Below are 15,144 nucleotides of genomic sequence, written 5' to 3' on the forward strand. Positions count from 1 at the left end.
AGGCAAGTTTAGTTTTTGGCTTCTCTGTAGCATCAGAACAGTGATCAATTGTTCTTGGCTGTTCTGGATTCTGCTGGTGTAGGTGCGACTACTTCTTGCATTCCACTGAGTTCGGGAATATAGTGGGTAGGACAGGCAAACCCTGGCCTGAATATTCATACAGCCTCAGCCAATCCCTGGTCAGGAAAGTGATCAGCAGGGGGCTGAGGGGGGTATAATCTGGGGCCTAGAACACCAGTCTCTTGTTCCCAGGGAAGAATCCCAGCCTTAGGGCTGAGGCCCTCTGGGCTGTCAGCTACAGAACATAAGACATCCCTTTTGGAGTCCCAGCTCCAGCTAGTGCTCAGGGACCCTCATCCAAAGAACCCTGAAGCCAGTGCAGGACGTTTTGCCGAGGATCCACGCTGTAGGCATCCAGTACAGAGGCTGGCTGGTACTACAAGAAGCATTGCAGCACCCAGGGCACAGTCAGTACTAGCCTCGGGGATCCTAGAGCTTGTCCTTGCCACCTTTTGGAGAGCTCACTACAATTTTGTTGATTCATGATTATACCTTTGCCAAGGGGTCCCCTATGTTGTGGTTCTCTCAGGGCCGGTTCACGCCATGCTCACATATGAAACTCACAGGAATGAGCTGTGTGTTCTTGTGCTATTCACATGCAGTTCTGTGTCGTAATTTCAGCCCATTAATTTTAAATGGGCTAAAATTGCACCGCACCAAAAGTAGAGCACGCACTGCTTTTTAAAATGCACTGCAGCCGGATTGCATGGTACAGAAGTACCATGTGATCCAGTGCGAGCAAATGCACTGTGTTTGTGACCTGTGTTTGAGGTGTCATTAGCTTTCTATTGACACCCACTGCAGATTGCAAATTAAGTGCATTTTGCATCATGCAGTCTGAATCGCATAAGAACACACAGCGCATTCCTGTGCAATTCATGTGCGGGAAAGGTGTGAACTGCCCCTAAACTCTGGATTCAAAAGGGTGGCTACAACCTGAAGGAGAAAATCAGTTACTAGTGTCCTCTGTTGCATTTCTGCTTGATTTTTGGTATCCCCAGGCTCACCCCATCCAGGTTCAACCAGCAAATAAACTGCAAAAAGACATGCACAGCCTCTTTTCTGACTTCAGTGACTGTGAAGTACTGTGTGCCTTGCTGCCATGTGCCTATCACCAGGGATTTTTCTCTTAGAGAATAGGTACAGGTACCTGTACAGGACAGGACCTTCTGAGTCACCCCTACCCACCTCCGAGCACTGTCCCATGGCTCCATCGCCTACCCACCTTCCAGTACTTCCCCTTTAAGGTACTAATATTATTATTATACAGGATTTATATAGCGCCAACAGTTTACTCAGCACTTTACAATATAACGGGAGACAAGAGAACAACAATACAGTTCAATACAAGAGGGATTGGAGGGCCCTGCTCCTTGGAGCTTACAATCTACATAACCAAGTATCATTTTGTGATGCTAAGTAATTTATGAAGAATTTGTTAATGATAACAAGAAAAGCAGTAAATAAGATCCCCTGCAACCAGCAACAATAGACCCCCCAGCAACAATAGATTTTCCCAGAAACAATAGACTCCCCTGCAGCAATATACCCCAGTAACAATAGATCCACCCCAGCAACCATAGATACAGTTGCAAGAAAAAGTATGTGAACCCCTTGGGATTACGTGGAGTTTTGCATGAATTGGGCATAAAATGTGTTCTGAACGTCATTTAAGTCACAACAATAGAAGAACACAGTCTGCTGAACATAATACTACACAAACATTAGATGTTGTCATGGTTTATTTGCACATAACATGTAAACACTCACAGTGCAGGGAGGATAAAGTATGTGAACCTTTGGACTTAATAACTGGTTGACCCTCCTTTGGCAGCAATAACCTCAACCAAACATTTCCTGTAGTTGCAGATCAGACCTGCACAATGATCTGGAGTAATTTTGGACCACTCCTCTTCACAAAACTGTTTCAGTGTAGCAATATTCTTGGGATGTCTGGTGTGAATCGCTCTCTTAAGGTCATGCCACAGCATTTTAATCGGGTTGAGGTCAGGACTCTGACTGGGCCACTCCAGAAGGCGTATTCTGTGCTGTTGCAGCCATTGTTTTGTTGAATTACTTGTATGCTTTGGGTCATTGTCCTGTTGCATCACCCATCCTCTGCGGAGCTTCAGTTGGCGGACAGATGGTCGTACGTTTTCCTGCAAAATGTCTTGATAAACTCTGGAATTCATTTTCCCATCAATGACAACAATCCGTCCAGGCCCTGAGGCAGCAAAGCAGCCCCAAACCATGATGCTCCCTCCGCCATGTTTTACAGTGTGGATGAGGTTTTGATGTTGGTGTGCTGTGCCTTTTTTTCTCCACACATAGTGTTGTGTGTTCTTCCCAAACAACTCAGTCTTGGTTTCATCTGTCCACAGTATATTTTGCCAGTAGTGCTGTGGAACATCCAGGTGCTCTTTTGCAAACTTCAAACGTTCTGCAATATTCTTTTTGGACAGCAATGGCTTCCTCCGTGGTGTCCTCCCATGTACTCCATTCTTGTTTAATGTTTTTCTTATTGTAGATTTGTCAACAAAAATGTTAGCATGTGCCAGAGATTTCTGTAGGTCTTTAGCTGACACTCTGGGATTCTTCTTTACCTTATGCAGCATTCTGCACTGTGCTTTTGCATTCATTTTTAAAGGACGACCACGCCTAGGGAGAGTAGCAACAGTGCTAAACTTTCTCCATTTGTAGACAGTCTGTCTTACCGTGGACACATGAACATCAAGGCTTTTGGAGATACTTTTGTAACCCTTTCCAGCTTCATGCAAGTCAACAGTTCTTTATCGTAGGTCTTCTGAGAGCTCTTTTCTGCGAGGCATGGTTCACATCAGACAGTGCTTCTTGAAACCAGTAAACCCAAAACAGGTGTGTGTTTTTTAAGGGCAGGACAGCTGTCAGCAACACATCCAATATCATCACACTGATTGGAGTCAAGGTTGGCTCACTCCTGGCTCCAATTAGCTCTGGGAGAAGTCATTAAGCTAGGGCCTCACATACTTTTTCCTCCCTGCACTGTGAATGTTTACATGTTATGTGCAATTAAACCATGGCAACATCTAATGTTTGTGTAGTATTATGTTCAGCAGACTGTGTTCTTCTATTGTTGTGATTTAGATGATGTTCAGAGCACATTTTATGCCCAATTCATGCAAAACTCCACGTAATCCCAAGGGGTTCACATACTTTTTCTTGCAACTGTATATCAGCAGCCAGCAGCAATAGATCCCATCCCTGAACAGTAGATCCCCTCCTGCAACATACCCCCAGGAACAATAGATCCCCCACCAGTACCAATAAACCTCTCCATCAATAGACCCCTGCAACAATAGTTCCCCCCCCCAGCAAATATTGATCCCCTAGTTGACAGCAATAATAGACCCTCCAGCACATCCCACCACCTCTTGCCATTGCATACATCCAGTGCTGGAGGTCCCGGAATTGCGTTCCCCCATGTTCCCACTAAAAAAAACCCTGGCTATTGGGGAATGGAACCTGGGAGCAAACAGCCAGCCCAGTCTGGGGTCTGTGCTACACTCATATGGTGCTCTCTTTGACCTATTACACTTGGATTTCTCAACTCTGGTGAATGTTCTCTCCCCGGAGATCCCCATCTTTGTGATGATTTGCCAAATGCATTCCAGTTGGGTTTAAATAATGACTGTAATGAAAATGTCCACATATTGATAACTTGTACAAATCTGTATCCAGCTCCCCTCTAGCACTACTCTTCGGAGCTGTGTATTTCGTCACTTCTAGGTTCCCAGTTACTGTTCCTTGGACAGTGTAGTCAGGGAAACAGCTAATCAATTGTCTGGGATAAAGTTTAAAGTAGAAATAAAGGAAAAACTTCCTTTTTTTCATACAGTAAGAGGTATTTTTGCCATTCATCCCATTGGGCAGAAGTCAGTGGAAATCCCTCCAAAGTGAAGGATCCCATGGTGTCACCAAAACTAGTGTTCCCATTGGAAGATTTCCTCTCTATTCCTTTTCTGGAGTCAACCCAAAATTTGGGATTTCAGAGATAACGGTAAACAGAATGACTATAGAGTGTGGAGATCTGTAATGGGGGCACGGACAGCAATAAAACCTGACAAGGGTTCTGATCCCTCTGCACTCTTTCTAAATCTGAAGAGAACGTTTTCCCTTTAGTTATCCTTTCAAGTCTTTTCTAGCAAAGAACACCAATTTAACCACTTCCTGACCGCGCTATAGCTGAGCGACGACAACAGCATGGTCATCCAGTTCTGGGAGAATGTCAAATGACGTCCTCCCAGAATACACCCCCACGTGCCCCTGGAGCTCTCTATACCCTTTAGACAAAGCTGATCAAATGACAAGGTAAAGGGCCACATCTGTCATAGGGTGAGGAAAGTACTGCTGATAACTGGCAACTCTGAGAGTATTCATCTACACTGATAATCAGGGCAGCCCCAAAAGTGCCCACCAGTGCTGCTCATCAGTGCTGCCTATCAGTGCTGCCTATCAGTGCCATATATCAATGCCACCTCATTAGTGCAGCCTATCAGTGCTGTATATCAATGCCACCTCATTAGTGCAGCCTATCAGTGCTGTATATCAATGCCACCTCATCAGTGCCCATCAGTGCTGCCTATCAGTGCGGTATATCAATGCCACCTCATCAGTGCAGCCTATCAGTGCGGTATATCAATGCCACCTCATCAGTGCAGCCTATCAGTGCTGTATATCAATGCCACCTCATCAGTGCAGCCTATCAGTGCTGTATATCAATGCCACCTCATCAGTGCAGCCTATCAGTGCTGTATATCAATGCCACCTCATCAGTGCAGCCTATCAGTGCCATATATCAATGCCACCTCATTAGTGCAGCCTATCAGTGCCATATATCAATGCCACTTCATCAGTGCCCATTAGTGCTGCCTATCAGTGCCGTATATCAATGCCACCTCATCAGTGCAGCCTATTAGTGCCGTATATCAATGTCACCTCATCAGTGCCATATATCAGTGCCACCTCATCAGTGCCCATCAGTGCCGTATATCAATGCCACCTCATCATTGCAGCCTATCAGTGCCGTATATCAATGCCACGTCATCATTGCAGCCTATCAGTGCCAAATATCAATGCCACCTCATCAGTGCAGCCTATCAGTGCCATATATCAATGCCACGTCATCATTGCAGCCTATCAGTGCCGTATATCAATGCCACGTCATCATTGCAGCCTATCAGTGCCAAATATCAATGCCACCTCATCAGTGCAGCCTATCAGTGCCGTATATCATTGCCATCTCATCAGTGCAGCCTATCAGTGCTGTATATCAATGCTGCCTCATCAGTGCAGCCTATCAGTGCCCATCAGTGCTGTATATCAATGCCACCTCATCAGTGCAGCCTATCAGTGCCGTATATCATTGCCACCTCATCAGTGTCGTATATCAATGCCACCTCATCAGTGCCGTATATCAATGCCACCTCATCAGTGCAGCCAATCAGTGCCGTATATCAATGCCACCTCATCAGTGCAGCCTATCAGTGCCGTATATCAATGCCACCTCATCAGTGCAACCTATCAGTGCAGCCTCATTAACGCACATCAGCAAAGGAGAAAAATTCAGTTTGCAAAATTTTATAATAGAAACAAAGAAACTTTTTTTCTTGAAACTTTTTGCACTTTTTTCCTTTATAAACCCCAGTGGTGATTACATTCCACCAGCAGAAAGCTCTATTTGTGTGAAAAATGTCATATATGTACAGAGTTGCAATTGTCATACAAAGTGCGACAGCACTGAAAGCAGGCCGGGGCAGGTAGGGGGTGAAAGTGCCTGGTAGGCAAGGGGTTAAGTGTGCAATAATCTGTAATACCCGCCCTGCCAGACAAGGAGTTATTGAAGCAGCTGGAAGGTCAGTCCCTGAACTGGGGGACACTCTGATAACGGGCATACATTCCATGTGATCCGCCTTCTCCGCCCAAGTGAAGTCCCGCCTCCAGTGGGCAGTCTGATGCCATGCAAGGTATGTATTGCCCGGTGGCAACCTCCGCCCCTCCTTGAAAAGCCCCGCCCCTGGGAAACCGTGTTCTCAAGCTAAGCCCCGCCCCGGGAGCAGTCTGCTGCAATGCAATGCATGTATAGCCCGGTGCCAGCCTTTATATTCTCCCCTAGTGAAGCCCCGCCTCCAACAAAGTCCACTGTCATTGGAAGCCAATCCCACAGGAACAGTCTTCTGTCATGCAGTGCATGTGCCGCTTCCTAGTCAGGTCGTCCGCTGGTCTCCATCGGTTCGGGCGATCCGTTTCCAGCTCCGGTCTCCCCCGGTGTCGGCGCTCCATGTCGGGTTCGGTACAGTTGAGGGTGTTCCCGGAGCGCTGTCTATTCGATGATCCTCTCCGGCTGGAGGTGAGCGGCTTGATCCCCGGACAGGAGGTGACTCTCCGCACCGAGCTGACCGATGAAGGCGGGGAGCCGTTCACTTCCCTGGGTCGGTACCGAGCCGGGAGCGGAGGGGAGCTGGAGCTGAGCCGGAGCCCGGCGCTGGAGGGCGGCACCTTCACCGGAGTAGAAGCGGAGGGGCCCCTGTGGGCTCTGGAGCCCCGGAATGGTGTGAGGAGGAGGATGATGAAGAAGGACGTGCGGAGCCCCCTGATTGTCCGCTTCTCCCTCCACGAGGAGCCGGCCGGAGCTGTGCTGAGCACTGCGGTCCAGGAGAGGAGCTTCCTGGGGGAAGGAGTCCGGAGGATCGGGGTGAGGGAGGGCGCAGTGCGGGCCACTCTCTTCATACCGCCCGGTGAGTGTCCCCAGGACAGGGGAGCGGGGTCACTGGGGGGGGGACATGAGGGATCGGGGTCACTGGGGGGGGACATGAGGGATCGAGGTCACTGGGGGGGGACATGAGGGATCGAGGTCACTGGGGGGGGACATGGGGTGAGGGAGTTTACAATGCGGGCCACTCTCTTCATACCACCTGCTGAGTGTCCCCAGGACAGGGGAGCTGGGTGACTGGGGGGGGCATAGGGGAGTGAGGTCACGGGGGGGGGGGGGGGGGGCGGACATGGGTGATCGGGGTGAGGGAGGACACAGTGCAGGACACTCTCCTCATACCGCCCGGTGAGTATCCCCAGGACAGAGGAAACATGGGGGATTGGGGTCAATGGGGGGTTGACATGGGGGATCGGGGTCACTGGGGAGGGACATGGGGAATCGGGGTTAGCACAGTGCAGACCACTCTCCTTATAACGCCAGGTGAGTGTCCACAGCACAGGGTAGTGTCCCTGGAAGGGAGACATGGGGGATCAGGGTCACTGGCAGGGGCATGGGGGATCGGGGGTCACTGGGGGGGGGGTGACATGGGGGATCGGGGTGAGGGAGTGCACAGTGCAGGCCATTCTCTTCATACCGCTTGGTGAGTGTCCACAGGACAGGGGAGCGGGGTCACTGGGAGGGAGACATGGGGGATCAGGGTCACTGGGAGGGGCATGGGGGAGCGGGGTCACTGGGGGGCTCACCGGGAGGGGACATGGGGGAACGGGGTGAGGGAGTGCGACATGCGGGCCACCAAGGATGGGGCATTGTTTTTTCACCACTGATGTTGGGACCTATATTCTATTCCCACTGGCCACAGTCTGGCCCCCTACAGTCTGAAGGACAGTAATCCGGCCCTTTGTCTAGAAAGTTTGGAGACCCCTGCTCTAAAACTTCTGTCAGTGTACCAGTGTTCCACCATTAAATAAAATGTATACCTTCCCCCCTCCGTGCTCACGTGCAAAGTCATACGCCCCCTATGCATACGTAAACGGCGATTGCAGTGAATGTCAGAGTGAGAGCAATAATTCTAGCACCAGACCTCTTCTGTAGCTCTAAACTGGTAACCTGTAAGATCCTATAAAGTGTCGCTGTGACGGAGCGCAGGCAGGACAGAACACACAGAGTAGATGGCAAACGCACAAAGCTTTATTGAGGCAAACAGATGACAGTCACTGAATAAGTGAGTTCACAGGGAGGGTGAATATGCCAGTAAAGGGCGGCAAGGAGGGGCCAACACACTTAAAGTGCAACACCGAGAGCCAAGGAAGAGTCTCTGTAGCAATAGTAATTCAATGGGGGGGGGGGGTGAGCACAGGAACAGTTACAGTTCAAGTGAAGCAGGGAGAGAGCATGTACTCACGGATCCAACAGGGTGCCTGGTCTTCCACTGTGGGGTCTCTGGCAGCTGGCAGGCAACTTGCAATCTCTCCCCTAGGCTGGGGGTCCCTGGATCCCTGGCAGCTAGCAGGCAGTCCCGCGCTCTCTCCCCTAGGCTGGGAGTCTCTGGATCCCTGGCAGCTAGCAGACAGTCCCGCACCCTCTCCCCTAGGCTGGGGGTCTCTGGATCCCTGGTGGCTTGCAGGCAGTCTTCCCTTGCTCTGGGCGTCTCTTGATCCCTGGTGGCTATCAGGCAGTCTTCCCCTGCTCTGGGGGGGGGTCTCAGGCAGGCTTGGGTCTCTGCAGAGTCTGGCCACGAAGGTCCTGCCGCAGCTGGGTCTCCTTCAGTGGCTGCACAGCGGTGAATACCCCGGGAGCACCCGGCATCAGCTTCTTAAGCCGATGTCGGACGCCCCCTTGTCGCCTAGGCAACCGGGGCGGGCCGGAGCTTGCCGGACAACGAGGCACGCCCCCTGGACAGGGGCCGTGCCTCTCCTGAACGTGGCCTTTGTCCAGGGACATCCGCAAGTGCGGGAACTTCCCATGCCCGAGCTGCGGATGTCAGGGCTTGTGCGGCGCCAGCCTGTCGCCACGATACCTTTCATGTCTGCAGGAGGTGAGAGGAGCCGTACCTCTCGTCCTGAGGCTCGGCTTCAAAGAGCCACGCCGGGGATAGCAGGGGGGGCCTGAGGGGAAGGATGAGGGACGGCAGGGACAGCAGGAGGGCCTGAGGGGAAGGACGAGGGACACCAGGGACAGCAGGGGGGCCTGAGAGGGGAAATTAGCTGTGACAGTCGCCTATGGTGATATTTAAATACCGTAGTTTTGCGCCTTTTCACAAGTGTGCGCAATTTTAAACTGTGACATGTTTGGTATCGATTTACTCGGGCCAACACCATATTTATTATACTAAAAAATTAAGTATTATGTTTTGTGTGCATTCAAATATATTAGTGTATTTTTGCATTAGTGTGTAAAATTGCATTCAAAAAACTGCTGCACAAATACCATGTAACATAAAAATTTGCAAAACCCACCATTTTATTCTCTAGGGCCTGTGCTAAAAATATATAATGTTTGAGGGTTCTGAGTTCTAGCAAAATACTGCCAAAAAGTGTCAGAGGGCAGCCTGGTCTTAAAGTGTTTATTGCCTGAAGGTTCTCCTTGGATGTTGGGCCTCACTTTGAAGCTAAAGGGAGAGTAGGCAGGTGCATGGATCATGCAGTCCATGTAGACTATTATAAGATGGAATGTGTTCCAGATCAGGCAGAAGGTAATCCAGTTGACAATAGGGCAGGCTGTGGTAGAGTGAAGCACGCTCTAGAGTAGAGGAACAGACACTGAGGACACAGCACCTCTAAGTGTAAACTGAATAACCATTTATTATTAAAAAGTAAGTTAGGCAACTCACATCTTCTAAAAAGTATACAGGCTCATAGGGATAAAGTGTAGAAAACGTCTATCGCTAGATGTTAGTAGGTGCTCTGAAAGGGATCAACGGCCGATCAGCAGGAGGCACTGCACAGGGACGGGCATGGATGGAGAAGACTGGCTGAGCCCCTGGTTTGTCCGGAGCTGATGGTCTTGCCATCTGACGTCATCAGGTTGCGACGCGTTTCTGAGCATGCGCGGGGACAGCTAGGAGCCAGCACGTTCTTTCTCCCAGAGAGAGCAGGGGTGCCAGTACATGGAGAATCTACAGAGCGATGAGAGTGTATATGTATGTGTATGTGTGTGTATATATATATATATATATATATATATATATATATATATATATATATATATATATATATATATATATATATATATATATATATATAAAACCGGGAGCAGATAAACAAGGATGAGCAAAGCAATAGATAATGTATAAAGTTAAAAATGGCAAATCAGGATAAGAAAATACATAAGTATATATGGAATATGATGTAACACACCAGAGGACATAATGAGTATAACGAATAAATGGATATGCATCAATGAGTATTTAATGGACAAATAGTATGTGAGTAATAAAAAGGGAAATGGGTTGCATATATGTACATATAAATTATTATATGGGGAAAGAGGACCAATGGGTATAATGAATAGATGAGTATACATCAATGAAATAATAATGGACAAGTGTGTGTAAATAAGTGGATGTATGGATAAATAGTGTGATAAATGAAGAGATGTAAACAATTTAATAGAATACAATAGGGATGAATGTATGTTGGACAGATATGGAAATAGGATATTGTATGTATGCATACACAAAATGAGGTGATAGCGGTGCGTGCATATACGTATGTGTGGGTTGAAGAATGGCCAGCAATGTGTGTGTGCATTACATCAACAGAATGGAAATGGTAAAAAGAGTAATTGCATGACCAAGAATGGATTCCTATAATCTTACATCTATCTCTGACAGTAGTTACTAACATTATGACCACCCACAGATAATAGGGTATGGACCACCCCCCAAGACAAAAAAGGATATGGATTTGCAAGTACAGTGGGGATCGAAAGTTTGGGCACCCCAGCTAAAAATTTGTATTAATGTGCATAAAGAAGCCAAGAAAAGATGGAAAAATCTCCAAAAGGCATCAAATTACAGATTAGACATTCTTATAATATGTCAACAAAATTTAGATTTTATTTCCATCATTTACACTTTCAAAATAACAGAAAACAAAAAAAATGGCGTCTGCAAAAGTTTGGGCACCCTGCAGAGTTAATATCTTGTACTGCCCCCTTTGGCAAGTATCACAGCTTGTAAACGCTTTTTGTAGCCAGCCAAGAGTCTTTCAATTCTTGTTTGAGGTATCTTTGCCCATTCTTCCTTACAAAAGTCTTCCAGTTCTTTGAGATTTCTGGGCTGTCTGTCACGCACTGCTCTTTTAAGGTCTATCCATAGATTTTCAATTATGTTGAGGTCAGGAGATTGTGAAGGCCATGGCAAAACCTTCAGTTTATGCCTCTTGATGTAATCCCCCGTGGATTTCGAGGTGTGTTTAGGCTCATTATCCATTTGTAGAAGCCATCCTCTCTTTAACTTCAGCTTTTTCACAGATGGCATCAGGTTACCATCCAAAATTTGCTGGAATTTTATTGAATCCATGTTTCCTTCTACTCGTGAGATGTTCCCTGTGCCACTGGCTGCAACACAACCCCAAAGCATGATTGATCCAACCCCATGCTTAACAGTTGGACAGAGGTTCTTTTCATTAAATTCTGTGCCTCTTCTTCTCCAAACGTACCTTTGCTCATTCCGGCCAAAAAGTTAAATTTTAACCTCATCGGTTCACAGAACTTGTTTCCAAAATGCATCAGGCTTGTCTATATGTTCATTTGCAAAGTTCAAACGATGATTTTTGTGGTGAGGACGTAGAAGAGGTTTTCTTCTGATGACTCTTCCATGAAGACCATATTTGTACAAGTATCTCTTTATAGTGGAATAGTGTACCACAACTCCAGTGTCTGCGAGATCTTTTTGGAGGGATCGTGCAGTCAAACGTGGGTTTTGAATTGTTTTTCTCACAATCCTGCGAGCTGTTCTGTCTGATATTTTTCTTGGTCTTCCAGATCTTGCTTTAACTTCCACTGTTCCTGATGACTGCCATTTCTTAATTACATTCCGAACAGAGGATATTGACATCTAAAAACGCTTTGCTATCTTCTTATAGCCTTCTCCAGCTTTGTGAGCGTCAACTATTTTCAGTTTCAGTTTTCTAGACAACTGCTTAGAAGAACCCATGGTGCTGATTGTTGGGGCAAGGTCAGATGAGTCTGGGCATTTAAAACCTTTGAGATTGACATCACCTGGTCTTCCCAGACGATGATTGAGAACAATCCATGACACTGGCAGGTCTCAGCTTTGCAAAGGGGGCAGTGCATGTTATAAATTCTGCAGGGTGCCCAAACTTTTGCAGGCGCCATTTTTTTTTTTTCCTGTTATTTTGAAAGTGTAAATGATGGAAATAAAATCTAACTTTTGTTGACATATTATAAGAATGTCTAATCTGTAATTTGATGCCTTTTTGGAGATTTTTCCATCTTTCCTTGGCTTCTTTATGCACATTTATACAAATTTTTAGCTGGGGTGCCCAAACTTTCGATCCCCACTGTATGCCTATGCTATGGGAGAGAAATAACTTTGTACATAAACATTTTATTTCACTTTTCCATTTTCCAAAGAATTGTGGAAAAAAATTACAACTTCAAAAAACTCACCATGCCGCCTACTAAATACTGTCTACTTTCCAAAAAGGGGTAATTTGAGGAGTATTTATACTGTCCTGGCATCTCAAGAAATGAGATGGGCCGTCAGTACATCAGGTGTGATCAGTTTTCAATGATTGGTACCATAGCTTTTAGACTCTAGAACAGGGGTACTCAATCTTTTTAAACAAGGGGGCCAGTTCACTGTCCCTATGACTGTTGGGAGCCGGACTAGAGTTTGAAAAAAACATGAACAAATTCCTATGCACACCCACATATCTTAGTTGTAGTGCAAAAAAACAGAAAAATAGTACAATATTTAAAATGAACAGTTTTATTCAACATTGTTGACCGAGATATCACCCTTCCAAGCCAGCAGTGAGTAGTTGGGGAGGGGCAGTAAAAACGCAGCTTAGCTGCACATGGCAAGTCAGCACTCAACAACCATGTGACACACTGACAAAGCAATGACAGAGCACCTGTGTTATCATAATGTTGCTGATGGTCTATGTGTTAGCATAATAGGACACAGTGAGGATCCCATCCTCTATTCTCCACTCACTGTGTCCAGTGCAGCCAGTCTATCCTGCTGCTCCCTCTCACCCGCTGAGCCGACTCACATCAGTCTCGCACCTGATATTCGGTGTGAGCTGAGCAGAGAATCTAGTATCACTCCGCCAGGGAAGGCAGTGGCAGCCTGCCGGCACTAATTTAGTAGCACACCCCTTTTGAAAACAAACTTTTGTTCGAAACGCGTCAAGGAAGGAGCCCTGCACGCCCAGACGTTACGCCACCGGATCACGGCGGTCATTTCATGGTACCAGCTGGTCAGTGTTTTATTGAGCAATTTTACTGCATTGCTTGTTTTCTCTTGCACAAACCACAGTGTATGTTTTACCTTTGACCTTTTAATATATACTACTATTAAAGCATTCTTATTTTGAAATACTACACTATGGGAATCCCCCCTTATTTTGCTCTGCACCGAGCACTTTAAATTCCCAGCTATTCCCTGATGACCATCCCAATGCCTGAAAAAGGGTGACCCACGCGTTTCCTAAAAGGGAATCCCAGCTGACCGTCTTTTCCTGTAACCAAAAGGAGAGCCAACTACCCCCAGGCTGTATCCAGACCTACCTTGAGAAGGGATATCTGACAGATCACCTATATATGATACAACGTGCTAATTTTAAGCGCATCTGGTGAGTGCGCACTTTATCCATTTCTTGCACAACCACCTGAATATATCAAGTTTATTGGGAATAATAGCGGAATTAGGAGATCATTTTGATGAACTGTGTTTATATTATATTTTTTTATATTATTTTATGACATAAACACAGGTATAACTACGGTGCGTTTCCCTTTAAAGATTTTATGAACTTTTATATCAGTTCAAGAGTTAATATTTCTTGATCCACGTATGTGTATTTGCTTAGCTGCATACCTGTCCTTTTTAATATATTTTTTTAGCTCTGTACTTTTTTACATATTTTATCTGAAGGAGTTTGGTTTTTACCTCCGTGCAGTAGCTGCTTTTATAACTTGGCGCTCGCTTTTTCTATTTACATATGGAATGGTGTACATGCTCCCTAGAAAAGACCCTCCACTGTGCTCACATCCTGGGCCCCTCTGTTGACCTGATGGGGCCCAGGAAAATGTAATTACAACCCCGTAAGCAAGTAGGAATCGGGGTGAAGTTTAGCAAACCCTATTTTTTTTATTGTGCAGTAAAGAACTGTAATGCTGCCCCAGGCGCCCCACTGATCTGTGTTGCAGGCAGCACATAGAAAGTGCTTGGGAGTACATCAGCTGTACAGACTTCCCCGCATAACTGAGCTTGACAAGTGCACAGACCCAGCTGCAGAGCCTGTGTATCCAGGTCCATAAACCCATCAAACTCAGCTGTGAAGGCGAGTCCCTCCCATTCACTTTCTATGGACTGCCTGCATGCAGCTCTGTGGTGAAAAAATGTTGCATTGGTTTAAAATGACTTTTTATGTACAGCTGTTTGGGCTTGTGCAGTGAATGAGATCCCATTACAGGTGTAGTGATGGTTGTGAATTATGCCTACAGGACCCGGACCATTTCCCGGAGTGATTGAAATTCAAGGGACAGGCGGAGGACTGCTAGAATACAAAGCTAGCCTATTAGCCAGTAGAGGGTTTGCCACAATGGCACTGGCGTACTACAACTATGAAGATCTCCCAAAGGAAATGAAAGATTTTCACTTGGAGTACTTTGAAGAGGCGGTGAATTACATGCTGCAGCATCCAGAGGTGAGCGCCATTCTAGGAGGCTTGGATATCTTGTGAAATGCTTTCCATAAGGCTCTGTAAACACCATCTTGGCTAACTGTTGATTTAAAATGAATTTGCAACCAATGTTCCTAGTAAATTAAGTTGTGATGAATAAGTACAGGTAGTTGACTATACCTTTGATTCAAGCTGTCTTTTGCTTGGCATATATAAATCCAAAAAAAAAAGTACTGTATATGTAGCTTACCAGTCCTTAATGTAGTTGTGAAGGTTCAAGTTTTTTACTTTTTTTTTTTTTTTATTCTATGCATGAAGGTAGAAAAACCTTTTAGTGTGCACGAGAGCCTCAGCTCTCCAGGGACTCTCCCTCCTTGGCTGAGATGGCAATGGAAGCCATCGGCTCCTGGTGCTGTCAATCACAGCCAGTGAGCCAATGAGGGGAGAGAGGGGGCAGGA

At 46.5% G+C, this 15,144-nt stretch overlaps 1 protein-coding gene across 1 annotated transcript; it reads left to right on the forward strand.

The window, feature by feature from the left end:
* Nucleotides 1-6,148: 6,148 nt before the first annotated feature.
* Nucleotides 6,149-14,814, forward strand: LOC149454975 (acyl-coenzyme A thioesterase 2, mitochondrial-like). The gene is made up of 2 exons (XM_089686830.1): nt 6,149-6,833; nt 14,507-14,814. The coding sequence occupies exons 1-2, from the start codon at nt 6,278-6,280 to the stop codon at nt 14,743-14,745; spliced, it is 795 nt and encodes a 264-aa protein (XP_089542956.1). The 5' UTR covers nt 6,149-6,277; the 3' UTR covers nt 14,746-14,814.
* The last annotated feature ends 330 nt before the right edge of the window (nt 14,815-15,144 follow it).

The sequence above is a fragment of the Staurois parvus genome, unplaced genomic scaffold, assembly GCF_062004578.1.
Source record: "Staurois parvus isolate SC_StPar_1 unplaced genomic scaffold, SC_StPar_1.0 ptg000414l, whole genome shotgun sequence".
Taxonomy (NCBI): domain Eukaryota; kingdom Metazoa; phylum Chordata; class Amphibia; order Anura; family Ranidae; genus Staurois; species Staurois parvus.

What these genes read in the sequence shown, in the direction of transcription:
- LOC149454975 (XM_089686830.1), top strand. Translation starts at nt 6,278, where the DNA reads ATGCAGTGCATGTGCCGCTTCCTAGTCAGGTCGTCCGCTGGTCTCCAT. An exon ending in CACTCTCTTCATACCGCCCG is followed by an intron (nt 6,834 to 14,506) that starts GTGAGTGTCCCC and finishes TTATGCCTACAG; the next exon opens with GACCCGGACCATTTCCCGGA.